Below are 22,453 nucleotides of genomic sequence, written 5' to 3'. Positions count from 1 at the left end.
CACTCCTGCTGAGGACGAGGGTGGTCCACCCTTGGCACAACAGATGCAGCCCCAGGGCCACGCACGGGCTGAGCGAGCAACCTGGGGAGTCAGAGGCAAGGACCACAGTCAGTCTGCTCAGGACCATCTGGAGGGGAGCTGGGGGTGGGGGGATGTGTGTGTGAGCTGGAGCACCTCCTCCAGGAATTTCTGTGTGACTCAGGCCGCCCACTCATGGTACCCAGCAGGTGCCCTGGGCGGGGCAGGGGTGGGGGCTGCTGTGAGGAACAGCCTGACCTCACAGACTCACAGACAGGAGTTGACTGAGCAGCGCTGAGGGTGGGCACCTTGGGTGGCGGAGCTCTGAGAGTGGGGCACTGGCGCCGCTTCTGAAGAGCGTGTGCTCCCACACCGGCCAGGCTGCCCCACCCCACCGGAGAAGGGCTCTTAGCGGTAATGCCATTTCTGCCTCCCCTCTGCATTCTCCCGGGTGGCAGGGGCTGGAGGGCACCCTTGATGCCAGGGGACAGTCTAGATTCTGCCTGCACAAGAGGCGGAGGCTGATGTATCCTCTCCGTGTGTGGCTTTCAGTGTGGTCAGTCTTGCTGTGCCATTTGGTCACTTTGGGGATGTGGAGAGCAGTTTCCTGAAGTTGGCTGGACTCTGCATTCCACCATCCCCTTCCTGGGAGGAGGGGCAGCCCTGAAGCGAGGTCCCTGCAGCTGAGGGTGCTGACCTGAGGCTGGGCGCACCCCTGCCCCAGCCTGCACCACCTGACTGATGCTTTTTTCACACAGGAGACGGGTTTGTGTGCTTAGGAAGAATCCCACCGAGAGCTCACGGACAGTGGGGACCTCAGGCAGCTCCTGGAAGGAGCACAGCGGCCGCCCGCCGGCCGCCCCTCCTCCCCAGACCACGCTGCAGCCAGGCTTCGCCGCCAGCAGGGACAGGAAGAGCCTTCAGGGAGCCAACTGCCCAGAGAAACGTCTCACAGACGCTGGCACCTGTCGCGTCCAGCACAGCATGGGTTGTGGGGAGGGAGAAGGGCAGTGCAGGGTTAAGAAAAGACAGTAGCCAGGAATAGAACTGAAGCTCTGGCCAAGGGGAACAGTCTCGGGGACTGAGCCCCGAATCGGGCCAACGTGTAGTTTTTATTGGTAAACTTCTAAAGAGGTAATGATTGTTAATCTCAAGATCTGTGTGTTAGTAGCCTGCTGGCTGTCTTTCCGAAAGTTCCCATTGTGTTCCAGCCTGAACTTTGCCTCCACACACACGCACATCTCCAAGGAATCCATTGAAGGGGAGGGAGCGATATAATTCCATCAGGCTTCAGTTTGCTGAGGCCTCCCTTGTGAAATCCTGGGAAGAGCGCGGGGGAACAAACGGTTTGGCAGCTGTAGGCAACAGGCACCAGCCAGACAGACAGCAGACTATTAGGAACAGGGTGACATGGGACTTCCCAGCAGCAGCTCAGTCTCTGTAGGAAAATTGTTGGCCACTCAGATTCTGCATCAAACCCTGCTCTCTGGTCAGAAGCAGCTTGGTTCTGGGCAGTTCTCTGCGTCTAGACTCTGTAGCCCCCTAAGCCTGTCTGCTCCTAGGGGATTACAGATGGCCATCACTTCCTAGGAGAGCCCTCACCTTCAGCTGACCGCCCACAGCTTCCTCTGGCTCTTCCCAAGGGGTCTGGCTTACCAAGCCCTCACCAGCCTACCCCAGGGCTCCGTGCTCAACAGGCCTCCAGCCAGAGAAAATACCCAGGTGTGACCCTGGCAGAGAGGGCATGAGCTTGTGTCTCCCACCTTCTGGGCCCTGTACTCCTCTTTTTTTTTTTTTTTACCAATCTTTGTAAGTATATATTTATTTATAGTTACACAGAACCTTGACTTTCATTTGAAAAGAAATGATGATATGGGACATAATTTCCTTGGCCCTTTTGAAAAAAAACACACACAAAAACAAACAAAAAAACAAACTTTTCATTAGAAGTAACATACTGCATAGATAATAGGTTACAGCCTGATGACATCTCACAAATTGAACCCACGCGCCCTGTACGCCTCTTGATGCAGCCTCAAAATGAATTGGCTTTTCTTTCAGAAGCCTGTTCATTGCTAATTGTCCTGTCAATGTACCGGGCAGCCCTTGGGCCCTGGAGAATGGGGGGCAGGGGCAGCCTCATGCTGGGGGAGGCTTTTCCCCTTGGCCCGGCCCGGCCCAGCCCAGAGCCCCTCCTGTGGTGTAGGATGCTCAGAGTGTTTGAGCTGTTCTCAGAGCTCAGAAGCCAGCTCCTGGGATGCTGGACAATGTTCGCCTCTGTTCCTTTCCTCATGGTTCCTTCAGGGATCTCGTGGAAGCCCAGCTGCCTCCACTGTGCTGCAAGCCCCGAGAGGCAGGACAGAAAGGGAATGTGTGCATCCCCAGTCACAGCCAGAGACTGGGGAGGATAGCACCCCCAAGGACCAGCGAGGTGGGCAGCAGTGCATCCACAGGAGGGGGGCGCTGGGTGCCGCCCACCAGTACCACCACCTGGAGGCCTGCGGGTTTCTCCCCTCCCACTGCTTTCATTTCCTCCACCCCAGGGAGGGCAGCCCTGGCAGGCCACATGTGGGCGCAGGGCAGGGCTCAGCTTCACCCAGTGCAGATGTCACATCAGCTGTGCCTCTGAGCCCACAGCAACCTCAGAATCCTTCTTAACACAAGGCTCTAGGAGGCCACTACCACCTGACCAGAACTGACTTTTCCGTCTAAAGCTCTTTCCTGTTTCTGGTCTCACTGGCCATCTGGGAGCCCCCTCCTCAGTCCCTCAGTGCTGGGCGGGGCGGGGGTGCTGGAGCTGAGTCCCCGGCCTGGTTCTCCTACCCCTCTGACCCCCAGTCTGGCCAAGGACAGGACTAGGTGCTTATGCTCAGCCCTGTGTCACTGGTCAGTGCAGTGGGCAGCCCAGCTGAAGTCAGAATCATCCCACTGGCTCCTCTGCTCCCTGGAAATCAAACCCCTGGAGGGCCAGGGTGGTAGAAGCCAGGGACTGGACACCGTCAGCTTGGCCCTGCCCACAGCAGGGCAGGGCTGTGAGGACAGCAGGCAGGGTTGGGGTGCTGGAGGACCAGGGTTGGGGGAAGACACATGGGGAGACTGGATAGGGTGAGGGGTGTGGGGAGCCATGGGAAGCATTCCTGGGGACATCGGGTGTGTGGAGTTTGGGGCAGATGGGATGGGGTGAAGGCTGTGGGGCTAGCCAAAGGCCACCACCTGTGTCTGAGGGCACAGGAGGGATGGGGGCAGGATGGAGGGAGGAGAGGGTGCAGGCTGCCTACAGGGCCACCTACAGCCCTGCCATCACTCACACCAGAATCCTCACACCTGCGTTTATCCCGTCCCTGCCCCACTGGACACGCCTGGCCACCCTGTGCCTTCCCAGGACAGAATGCAGCCCCGCCCCTCCCAGGTGCCCGTATGCAGGCATGGTGGCCAGAGGCCACCAAAGGCTTGGGTTCTGAGGAAGGGGACACAGGTGGGGTTCCCCTGAGAAGGGCTTTCGGTAAGGGGAAGCCTGAGGAAGGGTGAGGGCGGGTGGAGGCTGAACACCTGGACGGGCAGGCCAGCCCTGCTAGGATGTGGTCATATTCTCGCTCCCACCACAGCGGGAAAACAGGGCAGGGAGGTCATTTTGTGCCCGAGGACACACAGGTGGGAGGAGACAGAGCTGGCCTTGAACCCAGGCCCACCTGGGGCCGGCACAGTGGCCTCTGGTCGCTCCAACTTGAGTCTGGCTTCCCAGCTCCATCACGGAGGCCAAGGAGATGCGGACACAGCACAACGCCACCTGGCTGAGCACCCAGCCCTTCCTCCAGCAGGCAGGGCATCCACTTTCCTGAGGACGCACGGGACAGAGTCCCCTCGACAGACCCTCCCCGTCCTCGCTGCCCCCAGCCTCCACCACTCTGTCGCATCTGTGCAGTCCCTACAAGGGGTCGGCTGAGGGGTCCTGGGCCTGCATTGGCAGGAGCAAGCCAGGCCGAGGGCATTGAGCGCGCCCCTGCCAGGAGTGCACAGCACCCACCAGACTTCAGATGGGTGGGGAGCAGGTCTGAGGGCCCAAGGAGAGCCCCAGGTAGAGAACCATAGGGAGTCATCTGGGGGAGATGCCTGGCCCTCCCGCCTCTCAGCAGGTGAGCACAGGTGGCACCCACACAGCCCGATCAGGGCCAGCCCTGGTGGGCAGCTTTATTCCGCCCCAGCGGGTTGGCCTCAGAAGGCTGGACACTGAAGCCTCGAACCACCCGGCAGGTGCGCCAGGCTCTGGGCACCGCAGGTGTGCTGCCCCTTCCAAGTCCCTGCAGGTGGACTTGCTCAGGCCTCAGTCCTCTGGCTATCCCTGTCCCTGTCCCTCTTCCATCCCAGTGGTGGGGCTGTCGCCTCCCAAGCCTCTGTGCCTGGGGCACCGTGCCCAGAAGGCCTCCTGGAGAGTGCCCACAAGCCACGGCGAGTTCAGGGCCGATCCCGGGTCTCCTTGCTGCTTGTCACAGAGCTCCCCAGCAGGCTGAACCTCCTGGGAGCCGGGGCCTGGCTCCCCGTGCCGGCGCTCGCCCCTAGGACAGCGTCATACACACAGAATCCTGGCTCTTGTGGGCCTTGGCACTGGGGGGCCCGTCCAGTGCAGATGCTTCCTGGAAATCCTTGGCCATGTAGTAGTAGCAGATGGCGTCCAGGCAGCAGTTTGCGTCTGAGATCTTGCTGGTGACATAGAGGGCCCTGGAGATGGCACAGGTATTCAGGCCTGTAGCCAGGCGCCACGTCAGCACCACGTGCAAGGGCAGGAAGCAGACCGTGAACACGACCAGGTTCGCCCAGACCATGCGGGTGGCCTTCCGGGTGGCCTCTGCTTGGCCCGAGTCAGTGTCTGGCCTCTGGCCCAGGGCGGTCACCACCTGCAGAGAGCAGAAGCCCAGCACGGCCAGGGGCAGGTAGAAGCCCAGCAGTGAGAAGGCCACGGTGTGGGGGTTTTGCCGGCACTGGTTCAAGAAGCAGAAACCACCGTCCTGCTCCCTCAGGAGCCAGCGAACCACCAGGGAGCCGATCACTAGCACCCAGAGTGCCGTGCACACAGCCGCAGCCCGCCCGGGCGAGCGCAGCCTGCGGGCGCACAGCGGGTGCCGCACGGCCACGTAGCGGTCCAAGGCGATGGCCATCACCAGGCTGATGCTCATGTACCTGTTGGCCAGGTAGATGCTCTGGGAGAGCTGGCAGAGCAGTGTGTCCTCGGAGCGGTCCTTCAGGGAGTAGAGAATGAAGGGCAGGGCACAGAGCAGGCAGAGGTCGGCCGCCGCCAGATTAACCATGTACACGTGGGTCTCCGTCCACCTGCGCAGACGGCAGCAGAAGACCCAGAGCGCCAGGCCGTTGAGTGGCAAGCCTAGTGCCAGCATAATGCCCAGGTAGACGTAGGAGATGTGTGTGGGCATCACAGGACAGGTGAGCTCGTTGAGCATGCAGGTACTGTTGTTCATGGTCCTGGGGCTGCAGGAGGGAAGAAGGGGGTGAGGAGGACAGGCAGCGACTGGCCAGACCAGGGGTGCAGGAGGTGAGCCCCACCCCATATCCAGAAGCTCCAAAGTCATCTTCCCAAAGAATTCATAGAAATCCTAAGAAGCTCTCAGGTAACCTGCAGGTCAAACCCCTGCCCACGGGACGGGTGAGGAAAGAAAGGCCTTCAGAGGCCAGGCGGGCCTGAGGTCACACATTGAGCACCTCAGTCCTGGAGCCAGACCCCTTTCCCTCTCCGGAGCCCTCCTCTCCCGGGCCCTGCCTGCTGCTGGCCAGAGACAAAGGCAAGAGGAGCTCACTGTCCACCTCCAGTCCCAGCAGAGCCAGCTCTCAGATCCAGAGGGTCCCCCTCCTCCAGCTGTCAGGACAGGGAGCCCAGGGAGGGTGGTTAGCCACCACCCCTTGCCCCAGTGCCCCTCTCATCAAGACGGCTCAGAGGTGGCTGCAAGACAGGCTCAGGACAAAGCCCAGGGCACAACTGCCCGCCCCCTCCACGCCCTCCCTGGACCTACTGCAGGAGGTGCCCACCTGTGAGCCACACCTGCATCTCAGCAGGTTGGTCAGCACCTGCTCCACCCGCTATTTCTGCCAGCAGAGTTCCAGGACAGCAGGGGCTGTGGCTTCGGACAGCTCCCCAGAAAACTCCGGAAATCTGGCCTCCCTCCTCCTGCCCCCCCCCGAGTGCCCGCCCCCCCAATCCTGTGCCCTGAGGCCTCCACCCCATCACTGGCAGATACTCTCACACAACCTCACCCTCTCCATCCCTGCTGGCCCTTCTCCCCTGGACGTGCTCACCGCATAGCCCAGGACGGCTGGGACCAGTCTGTCAGAGCCCAGGCTGCTGGGAGGTTTCTGGATTCATCTGAGCCAGGCCAACCTCAGTCTCCCCTCATAGGACATGCACTGTCGCACACCGTGGGACCAGGGGGCACAGGGCACACGCCTTCCACGCCGCTCCCAGCCCCCCCACCTGGTTCCTCTGGCTGGAAGGGCCTGGGGGAGTGTGGCCTCCCTCTCCCAATGAGCACAGGCTCTCTGGGGGCTCCCTGCCCTTTACCTGGGCCATTGAAGGGGGTCAGTCCACCCAGGGAAGAGCCCAGGGCCAGGCTGGGCCGGTTCTGCTCCCCTCCCGCTCCCCGCACATGAAGAGAAGAAATATCCAGAACCCAGCGTCTGCAGCATTAGGTTCATTGGGCTGGGGGAGGGGCTCCTTTCCTCGCCTGCGGCCCCCTGGGAACCTCCAGACTCAGACCATTAGGGAAGCAGGAGCACAAATTTCAGCCAAGAAACAGCAATAGTCCACCAAAGACTCCATTCCATCCCTTCTGAATTTTAAAATGGCACATTTGTCAGCAATTAAAGTTTCACAGATACTTTCACCGTGTGTAAAATCTCCTGACACATCCTGACAATCTCTTCATTTTCAAAGGATTCTGTTTGTTCTCTGCCTGATCTCTGAGTGACGCCTCCCTCTGTGCAGGTCCTGAGCTCCCTCGGACCCTGAGCTACGCCAGGCTCTGTGGACCCTCCAGAATCCACTGGAATCAACTGCTGGGATCCTCCCTTCCTGCCTGCCTTGCCCTCCTGGCTGCAGCCCACCCAGAAACACCCGTGACCTGCCAGGCCAGCTCTGCGAGGTCCTCCCCCAGCCCAGTGACCTCAGAACCTGATGGAAGCACTGCAGGGGTGGCTCTGCAGGGGTGGCAGTCTCAGGCGGTCCTCTGTGCCATCAGCACTGTCCCCCTCTCTCCGGCCCTGGGCTGGGTCCAGGGCCAACTCCTCACTATTCTTGCCAGTGGTGCCTGCAGCAGGTCAATTGCGGACCCTCCCAGGTTACCATGCCCTGCTGATGGGGCCTTATCTCTGTCCTTTCAGGTCCCTTCCAGAAATGCTTAGGAAGTCAAGTCCCAGGTCCCACCCAAATGGCATGGGGTCCCAGAAGCCACTGCACATCCCTGCCTGTGCCTGGCCCCAGCCTGGGGATATATGTCCGGGACAGACCCGGCCGGCCTCCTGCCCACATATACAGGCCGTCCCCTCCCACAGACACTGTGCAGCCTTGCCCTGGGGTAGCTGGGGCTCCACTGCAGAGAGCAAGTGCTCAGAGTGCTGAGCTGCCAGGGGCCCTGTCATTTCCTGCTGGGGGAAGCTGCCATGGCAGAGACCTGTGCAGCCTGCCTTCTGCACAGGAAGTGGAAAGCCACCCTTTGGTCTGCATTGTGCAATCACATGGAAAGAAATCTGTGCGTGCATTTGGGAGGCCCGAGGACACTGCCTCCTCCCTAGGCCCCTCCTGTCTGACAACTCCTGAGGGGGATCTGGGATAGAGAGTGGGGTGCAGACCCCCATTGCCTGGGTACCGTAGAGGCCTCTAGAGCTGGGAGTCCACAGAAGAAACACCCTAGGATCCAGGACAGGTGTGTGTGAGTGAAACAAAAGTTTCACAAAACTGGAAAGGATGTGGAGAAAAGGGAAGCCTCGGGCACTGCTGTGGGATTGCATATTGGTGCAGCCACTTTGGAAAATAGTGCGGAGCTTCCTTAAAACATTAAGAATAGAACTACCTTATGACCCAGCCATTCCTCTTCTGGGTATCTACACGAAAAACGTGAAAACACTAATCTGTAAAGATATCTGCACCCCCATGTTCGTTGCATCATTATTTACAGTAGCCAAGTTATGGAAGCAACCTAACTTGTGAGTGTCCATCAATAGACAAACAGATAAAGGTGGTACATATACACAATGGGATACTACTCGGCCATAACAAGATGAAATACTGCCATTTGCGACAACATGGATGGACCTTGCGAGCATCGTGCTAAGTGAAAGAAGTCACATGGAAAAGGACAAAACCATATGATCTCACGCATATGTGGGATGTAAAACAAAGCAACAAACAAACAACACAAATAAACTTACCGACACAGACAACAGCATGGTGGTCAGGAGGGGGGAGGATGAAGAGGGCCAAGGGGGTCACATACGTGGTGACAGAAGGAGCCTAGACTGCAGGTGGGGAGCACACAAGGCGACATACAGATGACGCATTTCAGAACTGGACCCCTGACACTCGTGTAATGTTATCAACCGATGTCACCCCACTAAATGAAAAGCAAACATTTCACAAAACAGAGCTCACCCAACTAGGAATGCAGCACTGAGACATTTTCTGTCTAGTTTCTCCAGTGCTGGTCACAGCCCACAACGTGGATTTCAGAGTCTCAAATGAGGTGGGAGACCAGGCCCTGAGAGACATCCCGAGTTTCTCTGCATTGCTGTCCACATTCATGGAGGAGGGCCCCCCTTTCCAGACCATCGCCCCCCTCAGAACTCCATCAGGACACTCCCCTGAGGTTCTAAGCTCCCGTCACAGCCCTGGCCCCCTCTGAGACCCCAGGCCCCTCTTGGTACTGACCTGCAGTTCGCCTTGGTTTCCCAGGTTGAACCGTCTCCCACCCTCCCCTCAGGCCGTGACTATACCTCTCCTTAAGGAGGATAGGTGGTGGGCGGGCTGACGACAGCAGAGTGGGGTGATGGGTTCCCCCCTCCCACCCCAGCCCAGGGCTGTCTGGGGAATTTCTGGGAAGGGAAGTGGGTACTGGGACACTTGTGCTGACACTTCCAGAGAACCAGCATGCTTGCTATGAATGACAGAGCGCTTGTTCTGGAAACAACCTGGCGAGCAAGACCCCCATGGTTCTGCAGTGCAGAAGCACCTCTCCCAGCCCTATCTACGCTGCATCTCTGGAGGCGCCGGCCGTCCCCCGCTGGGCCCCCGTGGCTGCGGTCATCTGGCCCCATGCCTAGCACCTGACAGGAAGCCTGCTTGCTTACTGCACTGTGCACCCTGACACGCATTCACGCTAATGGGTGACCAACATGCACGGACGCAGAGACTCTTGGCCAGCCACCAGCAGGGACGCCCAGACGGGTCCACTTCTGGCCCCTGCTTTAGCCACCTGCTCTTCCCTCCGCTCCAGCAGCTGCCCTCCTCCTCAGATGCCTTCTTTCCAGACCACCCATCCTCCAGTCTAGAATGTTCCCCATGCCCCCAGGCCTCCATGGGGCAGCCACCTTGTCAGACCTGTGTACTCTGAGTCCAGGTGAGAGACCCTGCTCACCGGGTCTCTGCAGCCCTTCCTGCAGACCCTGCTTAGCCCATGTACCCCGAGAGCAGGGGCTTTGTCTCCTCAGTTTGCCCACAGCCCCTGGCACCTGCCCACAGCATCTCTCTCTGCACAGACTGCAAAGGACAGGGGATCACACTGACCCCACCCCTGCTGGCTTACAGCAGCAGAACTGAGGCTCCGAGCAGGGGGGCCTGGCCCAGGCCTCCTGCCCACACGCGCTGAGGGCCTGGTCTCCACCCTTGTCTCCCCAACTTCCCCACACACATCCCTGCAGACCCAGCCTGCCCACCTCACCATGGGCTCCCTTCCTCCCCGCTGGCCTCCTCCCCACCCGAGTCCAGTGCCCTCTCTGCACCAGGTTTTCTTCATACAACTTCCCAGGAATTAAAATAGCTCCTCTGTGTACATTTGACCCTGAACAACTCGGGCGTTAGGGGCCAGTTGAAAATTTCCACATAACTTTGACTTCCCCAGACTTCCTACTAATAGGACAGCAGGGTTCCTGGCTCACAGCAGGTGCTCCAGAAACATTAGTGACTGCAGACTCAGAAATGTCTGCCCGGGTGGGATGGGGTATGTGCCCCCTGAGCCCTTCCCTCTACTGACCATGCTGCTGGCGCCCTCCCAGTGGAGGGCTGGCGGCTGACCCCAGCACGGCCGGGTCCTTTCCTTCAAGCCCACGGGGTCCTGGGGTCCGAGAGGCCTGGCCACGCTGGGCAGGCTTCAGGGTCCACACCAGGCCCATTCCCTCACTGCTGGGCAGCCTCCAAACCATAGCAGTGACCCTCTGCTCAGGAGGCCTTGCCAGGGACCAGCCTCGCTGCCAGCACCACTCCATGTTGGTGGCCTCCCTCACGTGCGGCCACCCCTTGCTGTGGCTCCAGCACTCTTTCCTGCTTCACACCTGCTGAGTCTGGAGAGTCCATGTGCCAAGCCTGTGTGCGGCTGGGCGCAGAGCTGAAGGAATGCCCTCCGGCCTCTCCCTCCGAACCACTGGGTTGGAGGGCAAAGGGCTGCCGGGCCCTCGATCTAGAAGAACGCTCAGGGAAGGGCCCCAGGGGAGGCTGAGGCCAGCTCAGGACATCCTGCAGGCTCCTGGGGCTCCCAGCCCTGCCCTTGCAGCTGCCACCCCACCGCAGGACTCCTTCCTGCCTGTCTTCCTACACAACAGTCGTATGTGGCCTCTGAGACTCATGCCACTCTCCCACCCATTCATTCATTCACTCAGCAAATGTGGCTGGGCCGGGTGAGCTGCTGCTGAGAGTGAGGGTGGGCACCGAGGGCAGGGATTGAGGGAAGGTCACGGATGCCCTCAGGGCCTGGCTGTGCCTGGGGATCCAGAGCAAAGCATCCCTGGTTCCACTGGTCATGTGGGGGTTACGGAAAGATCATTTGGGGGGAGAGCACATGGACCTGAGGGGTTGCCTTTCCTGTCGGGGCCCCCACCCCCACCGCATAGGCCCAGTGAGGGAGCATCCACGGCACCACCTTCCCTGTGCCTCCTCGTACCCCCCACCCCCTTCAACAGCAGCCATGCATCTCAGAGCCTCCGCCCTTGGACACTCAGACGCAGGACAGCTGCCCCCCTTTGAACCTCCTGCCCCCGGCTCACTTCTGTCACCCCAGCATATAGATGCCTCTGGGCAGGTGATAGACGTGCCCCCATCTGCTGGCTGCAGCCCCTCACCCAGCAGGACTGGCCACTGCACAGGCAGACCAGGTGTGGCCGATGGCCAGAGGAGACTACTGGGTGCAGGCAGCTCGCCAAGCACGAACCCCGGGCCCCTCGCTGCCCCAGGTCGGCTCACTCACCCCTGGACAGCTTCTGCTCCCCTCCTCCTGGGCTGGCTCCCCAGGGCCACCTGCTCCCTGTTCTGCAGCTGCTGAGCCCTCTGGGACCCCTGCCCCCAGTCAAGGCAGTGGCTGTGGGGGGCCTCAGGGCGTGCTCCAGCCGCAGCTTCCTGGCTCCCCCAGCCTCTTCCCCTTTGCTGCCCCTGAGTTATTCCTACACTCCTAGCTTCTTCCCCTTTCTCTCCTGAGGCTTCTCTGACTGGAAGGCTGGCTGTTGGCCCCACGCCAGGCCCCGGTCCTGGAAGCGCTGTTCCCCACGGGCTCCAACCGCGAGCTGCCTGCCCTGAGTGAGGGGTCTCGTTTCCCAGCACAGAGGGCGATCCTGGCCCCTGCCCACTCACCACACCCACCCTCTTCCAGGTGATCATTCCCCTGCCCAAGAATTTGCAGGGGCCCCCATTGCCGGACAGGAGTTTCAAGGCCTTGCTCTCTGGAGAGGCCCTCAGGCTGAGTGTGTACCCTGCTTGAAAGTCACGACCCTCCCGCAGCTGGATTTGGAGCAGGAGAAGGGGGGTCTCCTTTGAAAGGGCATGTCTCTCCGGGGGTGTCCCTCACCCCCAAGGGCAGCGGGCCTCCACCTCTGGCTGGTTTGAGCCAGTCTGTCAGGGGCAGACCCAAGAAGTGGTAGTTTAACCAGCACCCAAGAGACACTGAGGCAGGATGTCTTCCACTTTCCCTGAGAAACACTCTGCTGAGGGTTCTTATGTTCCTCCCCAGACCACGGCCTTCTGACAGTTCCTCTGGACACTGGGCAAGATGCCAGCTGTTGATATACAAACGCAAAATTCACCGAAAGAGGATGTAGATGGCTCATTAAAAATATGAGAAGCTCTCAGCATACTCCTCAAAAGAGAAATACAGGTTACAAGTGTTCTGCGATGTCACATGGCAAAGCCCAAGCCTCTGTTTGCTAACAGTCTCTGGGGGGAGACATGCTCAGATGTCACCTGCTGAAACTGAACATGGCACAAACCCGTGGGGGATGGGGAGGCGTTTGTCAGTTTCCAGCTGAATTAGAGCCTTTGACCCTGTAGCCCCTCTTCTGGAAACCCACTCTACAGACAGACAGATGAGGAAGATGCTTCTGAACGTATATGCACATTAAAGTTAAAAGTTAAACATTGAGGGGGTGATGTCATAGGAATGGCGGCAGCAGGGAGCACTTTTTGAGTTCTCCTCCGGATCTTATCACAAACAGGACATCTATAACCCATCAAAGGACTCTCTGCAAATCACGCAGAACAGCTAAGAGACTCGTGCAAGGATTACTTGAAGGGGGGCAAATTGGGCGAGCAGGGGAAGAGGGGAGGAAGCCAAGTGGAGATGCGGCCGGCATCCGCGGCTGCAGAGACGCAGGGGATCCCAGGATGGAACAGAGACCACAAAAGCCAGGAGCTGGGCTCTTTCCCTGCATCGCACAGCTGATCTCTCCCACCAAGGGGGCAGCATATCCAGCATTTGAGGCAGTAACCTCAGCTGAGACCTCCAGCTGGGCCGTAGGTCAGACAAAGGACACAAACTTCATACCTGGGCCCTTCCTCCTGCCCTCCCAATCCTACCCCCGCCCTTCCAGAGACTTAAACTGGCCCCTGAACTGAGGAGCAGTGTCAGATTACAGAGGAGCCTTAGTGCTCAGGATCTGGGAAGACCAGCGTGCAGCTCTGACCCAGGGAAGAGGCTGGAAAGAGCGTGATTTTTGCTGGGCTAGGAGAGAAGAGACTCCTCCACTCCCAGCCACCACCTTTTCTGGCCTGTGGGAAGAGTGTGACACGGCTGGGCTGGGAGAGAGAAGACCCCTCCATCCACAGCCCCGAACTTTCTGGCCTGCCTAGCTAGGGCAGAGCAATTACAAATGCGGAGACACACCCAGGGATCAGTAGTGTGCGCAGAGGCAGACGCAGCTCTGGGCTTTTAGCAGCTCAGAAATCTTCCCTAACCTGATGAAGGAAACCGACATACAAGCCCAGGAAGTGCAGAGAGTTCCAACCAGTATAAACCCAAATAGGTCCACACCAAGACACATTATAGTTAAAATGGCAAAGGTTAAAGACAAAGAGAGAATCCTAAAAGCAGCAAGAGAAAGACAGAGGGTTACATACAAGGGAACTCCCATAAGACTATCAAATGACTTTTCTGCAGAAACATTGAAGGCCAGGAGGGAGTGGCAGGAGATACTCAAAGTGATGGAAAACAAAGGCCTACAACCTAGATTGCTTTATCCAGCAAGGCTATCATTTAAAGTTGATGGAGAGATAAAGAGCTTCCCAGAAAAGAATAAGCTAAAGGAATTTATTACCACCAAGCCAGCATTGCAAGAAATACTAAAAGGACTTCTGTAAATAGAAGAAAGATGAAAACAATCTAACTACAAATTTTAAAATGGCAGTAAGTATGTACCTATCAATAATCACTTTAAATGTAAGCGAATTAAATGCTCCAATCAAGAGACATAGGGTGGCTGAGTGGATAAGAAAGCAAGACCCTTGCATATGCTATATACAAGAGACTCACCTCAGATCAAAAGACACACACAGGCTGAAAGTGAAGGGTTGGAAGAAGATATTTCATGCAAATGGAAATGAGAAAAAAGCTGGAGTTGCAATACTTATATCTGACAAAATAGACTTTAAAATGAAGAACATATTAAAAGACAAAGAAGGGCACTACATAACAATAAAGGGATCGATCCGACAAGAGGACATAACCCTAGTAAACATCTATGCACCCAACAAAGGAGCACTTAAATATATAAAACAGATATTGACTGACATAAAGACTGAGATCAACAGTAACACTATCACAGTAGGGGACTTCAACACACCTCTGACAACAAGGGACAGGTCTTCCAGACAGAAAATCATATGGAAACAACAGCCTTAAATGATACATTGGACCAGTTGGATTTAATCAATATTTTCAGAGCAATTCACCCCAAAGCTGCAGAATACACTTTCTTCTCAAGCGCATATGGAACATTTTCCAAGATAGACCACATGTTAGGCCACAAAACAAGTCTTGATAAATTTAAGAAAATTGAAATCATACCAATTGTCTTTTCTGACCACAGTGCTATGAAATTAGAAATGAACTACAGGAAAAAAACTGGAAGACACACCAATTCATGGAGGCTGAATAACATGTTACTAAATAATGAATGGGTCAACCATGAGATCAAGGAGGAAATCAAAAGATATCTTGAGACAAACAAAAATGAAAACATGATGACCCAAAATCTGTGGGATGCAGCAAAAGCAGTCCTAAGAGGGAAATTCATAGCATTGCAGGCCTACCTAAAGAAACAAGTAAAATCACTAATCAACAGTTTATCTTCATACTTAAGGGATCTGGAAAAAGAACAGCAAAATAAACCCAAAGGGCGTACAAGGAAGCAGATAATAAAGATCAGAGCAGAAATAAATGAAATAGAAACCAGGAAAACAATACAAAAGATCAATGAATCCAAGAGTTGGTTTTTAGAGAAGATAAACAAAATTGACAAACCTTTAGCCAGACTCATTTAAAAAAAGAGAGAGGGACCCAAATTAATAAAATCAGAAATGAAAGAGGAGAAGTGACAACAAATACCAGAGAAATACAAAAAATTTTAAGAAATTATTATGAGCAACTATATGCCAACAAATTTGACAATCTGGAAGAAATGGACAATTTTCTAGAAGCATACAACCTTCCAAGGTTAATTCAAGAAGAAACAGAAAACCTGAATAGACTGATTACCACCAGGGAAATTGAATCAGTAATCAACAATCTCCCAACAAACAAAAGCCCTGGACTAGATGGCTTTACAGGTGAATTTTACAAAACATTCAAAAAAGAATTATCACCTATTCTCCTCAAGCTCTTCCAAAAAATCCAGAAGGAGGGAAGGCTCCCAAACACTTTTTAGGAGGCCACTATCACACTGATCCCAAAATCAGACAAAGACACCACAAAAAAAGAAAACTACAGGCCGATATCTCTAATGAACATAGATGCAAAAATCCTCAACAAAATATTAGTGAACAGAATTCGGCAATACATTAAAAAGATCACACACCATGATCAAGTGGGATTCATCCCTGGTATGCAAGGGTGGTTCAACATCCGCAAATCAATTAATGTGATATACCACATTAACAAAATGAAAAATAAAAATCACATGATCATATCAATAGATGCAGAAAAAGCATTTGACAAAATCCAGCAGCCATTTATGATAAAAACCCTTAAGAAAGTGGGAATAGAGGGATCATATCTCAACATAATAAAGGCCATATATGATAAACCCACAGCTAACATCATACTCAATGGGGAAAAGCTAAAACCATTCCCCTTAAGATCAGGAACAAGGCAAGGTTGCCCACTTTCTCCACTTCTATTCAACATAGTGCTGGAAGTTCTAGCCACAGCAATCAGACAAGAAAAATAAATAAAAGGCACCCAAATTGGTAAGGAGGAAGTAAAATTGTCATTATATGCAGATGACATGATACTATATAGAGAGAACCCTAAAGACTCCACCAAGAAACTATTAGAGCTGATAGATGAATTTAGTAAAGTAGTAGGATACAAAATTAATATTCAGAAATTAGTTGCATTTGTATATACCAATAATAAAACATCAGAAGGAGAAATTCAGAAAACAATCCTATTTACAATTGCTTCAAAGACTATAAAATACCTGGGAATAAATTTAACCAAAGAAGTAAAAGATCTGTACTCAGAAAATTATAAGACACTGAAGAAAGAAATGAAAGAAGATACAAATAGATGGAAACACATACCATGTTCATGGATAGGAAGAATTAATATAGTTAAAATGTCCATACTGCCTAAGGCAATATACATATTCAACGCAATTCCTATCAAACTACCAATGACGTTTTTCACAGAAATAGAACATATAATCCTAAAATTTATATGGGACCATAAAAGACCCCGGATAGCCTCAGCAATCTTGAGAAATAAGAACAAAGTGGGAGGTATAACAATACCTGACATCAAATTATACTACAAGGCTACAGTAATCAAAACAGCATGGTACTGGCATAAAAACAGACACATAGATCAATGGAACAGAATAGAGAGCCCAGAAATAAATCCATGCCTATATGGCCATTTAATTTATGACAATGAAAGCAAGAATTTATGGTGGGGTAAAGACAGTCTATTCAATAAATGGTGCTGGGAAATCTGGACAGACACATGCAAAAAAATGAAGCTGGACCACCTCCTTACACCATATACAAAAATAAATTAAAAATGGTTTAAAGACTTAAATGTAAGATCTGAAACCATAAAATTCCTAGAAGAAAATAGAGGAAGAAACTTTACAGACATTACCCGGAATAAGATTTTTACTGATATATCCCCTCGCGCAAGGGAAGTAAGAGAAAAAATAAACATGTGGGATTACATCAAACTAAAGTTTTTTCACAGCAAAGGAAACCATCAATAAAACAAAAAGGGATCCTACTGAATTTGCCAATGACATATCCGATAAGGGGTTAATATCACAAATTTATAAAAATTCACTCAACTCCAAAAAACAACCCAATTAAAAAATGGGCAGAGGACATGAAGAGACATTTTTCTAAAAAGGACATACAGATTGCAAACAGACATATGAAAAAATGCTCAACCTCACTAACCATTAGATAAATGCAAATAAAAACACAATGAGATACCACCTCACCCCAGTCAAAATGGCTATCATCAATAAATCAACAAACAGCAAGTGCTGGTGCTGATGTGGAGAAAAGGGAACACTTGTGCACTGTTGGTGGGAATGCAGACTGGGGCAGCCACTATGGAAAACAGTATGGAGGTATCTAAAAAATCTGAAAATGGAACTACCTTATGATCCAGCAATTCCACTCCTAGGTATTTATGCAGAGAAATCCAAAACTCTAGTTCAAAAAACTTTATGCACTCCTATGTTTATTGCAGCACTATACACAATAGCCAAGACATGGAAACAACCGAAATGCCCATCGGTAGATGACTGGATTAAGAAACTGTGGTACATTTATACAATGGAGTATTACACAGCCATAAAGAAGAAAGAAATCTTACCATTTGCAACAACATGGATGGACCTAGAGAACATTATGTTAAGTGAAATAAGTCAGACAGAGAAAGACAAATACCATATGATCTCACTTATATGTGGAATCTAAAGAAAAGAATAAATGAATGAACTAATCAGAAACAGTTTCGGAGACATAGAGGAAAACCTGAGGGTTGCTAGATGGGCGGCGGCGGGGGGATAAGGGGAAGGTGAGGGGATTAGAAAACACAATCGGTAGACACAAGATTGCCACGGGGTTACGAAAGTTAATTTGGGGAATGTAATCAATAATGTTGTAATGTATATACTTACAAGAAGCAGAGTGCACCATTAGGAATAGGGACAGTGGAAATGTAAGGTCTGTGTGCGATGTCAGAGGGATAGTGGATGAGGGGAGAGGGGTTGACACAGTGTGAGGGATATAAATGATAAATGTCTAACTATTACTTTGTTTTGTGCACCTAAAACTAATAAAATGAAAGAAAGAAAGAAAGAAAGAAAAAAAAAACTATCTCTGCAGATAAAAAAAATCAACATGGTGTTTTCCTCTTGAAACATACAACTAAAATTTGGAAGTCTATGTCTTTGAATTGATGCCTTTTATTTATTTATTTATTTTATTTTTTTGTGTTGGTTTCAGATGTACAAAACAACATAATGATTACACATTTACACCCCTAGCAAAGTGATAGCCCCCCTCAAGTCTACTGCCCCTCTGACACCGTATATAGCTGTTACTATACCATTGACTGTATTCCCTATGCTGTGCTTTAGTCCCCCTGGCTATATATAAATATATACATATATATTTAATTATAGTTGACATTCAGTTTTGTTCAGCTTCGGCTTCCGGTGTACAGCACAGCGGTCAGATGCTTTTCTTTTTTATTAGGCAATGGTGGGAAGGAGCAGAACCTATGTATATAATCTGATCGTTTTTCTTTTGCCTGGGCTGCTAGGAAGTTCAGAGTTAAGTTTATACCACTTGCAACAATCACCCCTAACCTCCAATTCCCAGTAAAATTATCTTCTCATAGTTTTTCCCAACCCTGTTCTCTACCTTCAACACACAAGGCTCCTGGATCATGCTCCCCACAAACCACATCAAGATAAGAATCTAATCTTTATTTTAATAAGTTACCTCAAAGTCCTTGGTAAGCAGGTCAGCAAGCACACATCCTGAATTTTCTAAGACAGTCTGAGATCACACATTCAGCTTTATTTTCCTCATAAATGATGTCAAGTTCTAATAAATCCCACTATTTTCCTTCTAAAAAAAAAAAAAAAAATTAAACATTGACCTAAAGCTGAAAAAGGGGAAAAAAAAGATGCTCCGAGGCTGCTTCTTGTGGCCGTCGGTGGCCCCAGCTGGGAAGCCAGGCAACCATCCATCCGCAGGGCACTGGCGGCACCGAGGGTGACCGTCCCCAGCGTGGAGCATGGAGGGCAGTTGTGAGCAGCAAGGGGATGTCTTTGTGACGCCTCTGTGCTTGTCTGCAGGGTGTGCGCTAAGGGTACAGGTGTTGGCACCTGTGTATTAGTTGTTTGCTTAGGGCCAGCACGTTATGTTTTTACAAATGGAGGGATAAGCCTTAAAGCTTGTTTTCTGTTAAATTGCGACCTACAGGGAACAGGTGGAAATGGGGGGAGGAAAAGAGGGGTAGAAAATAGACTTCTGTGAATGCTCCTTCGCTTGTAGATTTGGCTTTAGAAACAAGTAAATGTTTATGTAATTACTAAATTCAATTAAATCACGATTTTAAAGGAATTCTTAAACTTGAAAGCAAGATGAAACTATGAACTTGGATCATCGGTTGGTAGCAAACCTACCAAACTCCTCAAAGCGATTTTAAAATCAGCATTTTGACTGTACGTCTCTGTAGTCTGAGGACCAGAAGAATGGCAAAGATGTTTCATTTTCTGTAATCGTTTTCCAAGTGATTTTAAAACAGTTTTGTGTGTACATCTACGGAGGGTGCCAAAAAAATGTGTACACATTCTAAGAAAGGAAAAAACTATTAAAATTGTAACACTCAATATAGACTGATAACAAAAGATGAATACAAGTCACGTTTGACTTCTGCAATTACAAGAGATGCTCAAAGTGGTTCCCATCAGCGTCCAGACACTTCTGATAATGAACTACTGCTTGAGCAATGTTGACCAAAGTGTCCACTTATATGCATTTTTTTGGTGCCCCCGGTATATAACCCAAGGGCCTTAAAAGCACATACAAGCACCTTAAACTTTTCAGTAACCATGCTGTTGATGGCAGTGCTGGTATTGTTATCTGGGGGTTATTGTGTGCGTTAGGGGGTAAAACGAAAGAGCAGTTATGTTGGGCATTGCTGACATTTCTGGTGTGGGGTGAAGAACACAGCTGTACGTCAATAAGATTAGTCAAAACCAGGTAGGTCGGGACTGACCGAAGGTATTGGCGTGTACTCAGACCGTCTTACTGTACAAAGAAAACACGCGGTTCTGTCCACCGACAAGGCCGATAAACAAGCACCCCTGCCTCCAGACTGCGGCCTCCGGATACCATTTCTGGGGGGTGTTGGGGGTCTCTTGAGAGACGTGGACCAGCACATCTGGGTCAGGAAACAGGTACCGTGAGCCTGGAGTAGCTCTTCATACCAGAGAACAAGGCTGTTGGGCAAAGAGACTCGGTTCGCTCGGGTTCGCTCCCTCTGCCCAAAGGTGGGGTGATTTGACTATCACACAAGAACAATTTTAATGAATTGGAACACAAAAATGTTTAAGCCCATGGATTTGTAATTACACTTAAAAAGAACACCAAAGTCAGTCACTCATGGAGCGGTCCTGCCAAAACCCCAAATCACACCTGAACCTGATCACGCACCTAGAGCTACGGGCCCAGGGATGGGAGCTGAGCGTGACAGCGCGGGGTGGGAGCTGCGAACCCCGCCTGGGGGCCACGCTACAGGCAAGGCACCCACAACAGGGGAGATGAAGAGAAGGAGGAGAAACCTGTCCCTTAACAGACCTGACGACACCTCAGTCACTGGAGGGCAGGGACTCTGTCTGAATCCCGTCGAGCCGCTGGTGGCCAGGTGGCCAGTCAGGATGCTGAGCCAAACCGCAAGTCACAAGCAAGCCTTTACTCACCAGTGTGACAGTGCAGGCAGGAGGCGGGAGAAAGGTCGGGACACGCCAGGCGAGAGTCAGATGACATGCAGACAGGGCAGGGGTCATCTCACTGCGAGGAGCCCAGAAGATTCTCCTGCCTTTGTGTGGACCTGGGTGTGGAAAGTACTGAGTCAGAGTGGAGAAAGTGCCCCAGCCAAGGTCAAGGACGCGGGCAGGAGGCCTCCCTGCAGAGCTGGGGCTGGGAGAGTGGCTATGGGGAGAGTGGCAGGTGGGGGTGGGTCCCCAAGTCTGGGGTGCGGGCTGCCTGTGGGGCCTACACCGCCGCCCCGCCCCGTGTCATGGCCCTTGCGGGCCGGCGACCGCACCCAGGGAGCTCGTGCTCAGCCGGACTCTGCAGCTCCCAGTCCAGCCACCCATTTACTTCTTCAGTGTTCATGACGGAGGGGATAGGTGAAGGCTGACTGCGCGTGTGACGAAATGACAGTCACATTCACGTTCTGGTTAGCTGTGGAAACGGTATCACCATCATGGAGTTTTAGAAGTCCTTCTCTTTCATTCATTCTGAAATTCTGGTAGACGAAAGGACACAGTGGCTGGCACTTGCTTCAAAGTGTTCCTGGGCTATAGATGGCGGAGGTGACCCAGTATCAGCTGGGTCCTACGGCTGCCACAGCGGGGCAATGGGCTCATGGGCTCTTTCTACAAATCTGTCTATTTGCATCTGTTTGAAAACTTCCAAATAAAAAAGATTTTTAAAAAGACGGCCGAACACCCCTCTACTGGTTCCTGTTCAGCACGGAAAGTTCTCTTGTGACTTTTTGTTTTAGCTCCACTGTAGTGAAGGAAAAGCTGGGGTCTTCTCAGGAGTCCTGTAGTGACGAGATATCCCTGAGAGTCAGAGGCGGGAAGCAGTGATGGCAGGAGGACACCGTGGGCCACAGTGTGCTCGGGAGCGGACTCTGGACGGAGGGTGGCCTGGGGCTGCCCGAGGGGGAGGCCAGGATGCAGGGGCCACGTCGAGCTCCGGGCTGACTACATTTGGGCCTGACTTTCTGGTGTGGCTGGTGCAAAACAGCTTTCCCTTCCCCCATACACACTTGCAGATACACACACACAACACACACCCATATGTACACATACACATATGTGCACCCTGCATATGCACACATGCATGCACCCGTGCAAATGCACACACACATGCACACACATGCATGTACACATGCACACAAAGCACACATGTGTGCACACATGCATATAGCACACGTGTGCACATACAAACACATGAACACACATATATGCATACCTTGTGTGCCCACACATGTGTGTATACACAGACACTTCTGCCAAGCTATGTCTACGGGAGGGGCTCTATGGCAGAGGCAGGGCTGTGTGGCCCATACGAGCCTGAGTCAGAGGGACAGAGACACCGAGCCCAGAGGGCTCCTGCCCACAGGGACTCACACACAAAGATGGGCACCAGCTGGGCACTACAAAACACCTGGGGGAGGACCCCCACTCCATGTGGGCGAGGAAGGAAGCCCAGAACTCATGGCCCTACTCCCGCCTGGAGAGCAGAGGCCCCCCAGGACTGGGGACTGGGTGACACGTGTGCACCCCAGCCCATGCTGCACAGGTGAGAACTAAGGTCCAGGAGGGGCAGTGGCTGGCTCAAGGGTGCCATGGGCCATGGAGGAGAGGCTGGAATGCTCCTGGCGACAGCTTTGAGAGCAGGGAGTCCACAGTGGGGACCAAAGGGTGAGGGAAG

At 52.6% G+C, this 22,453-nt stretch overlaps 1 protein-coding gene across 4 annotated transcripts; it reads right to left on the bottom strand.

The window, feature by feature from the left end:
- Positions 1–818: 818 nt before the first annotated feature.
- On the bottom strand, positions 819–20,834 carry GPR35 (G protein-coupled receptor 35). 4 transcript variants are annotated; one of them, XM_019711644.2, is made up of 2 exons: positions 20,707–20,834; positions 819–5,499 (listed from the first exon to the last, which is right to left on the bottom strand). In XM_019711644.2, exon 2 carries the CDS (start codon positions 5,487–5,489, stop codon positions 4,572–4,574), a length of 918 nt encoding a protein of 305 aa, XP_019567203.1. In that variant the 5' UTR covers positions 5,490–5,499; positions 20,707–20,834; the 3' UTR covers positions 819–4,571. The 4 variants fall into 4 exon arrangements, with proteins under 4 accessions (XP_019567203.1, XP_074172277.1, XP_019567200.1 ...); XM_074316176.1 differs by lacking the exon at positions 20,707–20,834 and adding an exon at positions 18,719–18,837; XM_019711641.2 differs by lacking the exon at positions 20,707–20,834 and adding an exon at positions 11,472–11,781.
- Between the last annotated feature and the right edge of the window lie 1,619 nt (positions 20,835–22,453).

Source organism: Rhinolophus sinicus, linkage group LG01 (genome assembly GCF_036562045.2).
Source record: "Rhinolophus sinicus isolate RSC01 linkage group LG01, ASM3656204v1, whole genome shotgun sequence".
In the NCBI taxonomy this organism is placed as follows: Eukaryota; Metazoa; Chordata; class Mammalia; order Chiroptera; family Rhinolophidae; genus Rhinolophus; species Rhinolophus sinicus.
The sequence above is the reverse complement of the archived record's forward strand: the minus strand, read 5'-3'. Positions and strand labels throughout refer to the sequence as shown.

Coding starts and splice junctions, on each gene's coding strand:
- GPR35 (XM_019711644.2), bottom strand. CDS start 5,489: ATGAACAACAGTACCTGCATGCTCAACGAGCTCACCTGTCCTGTGATG.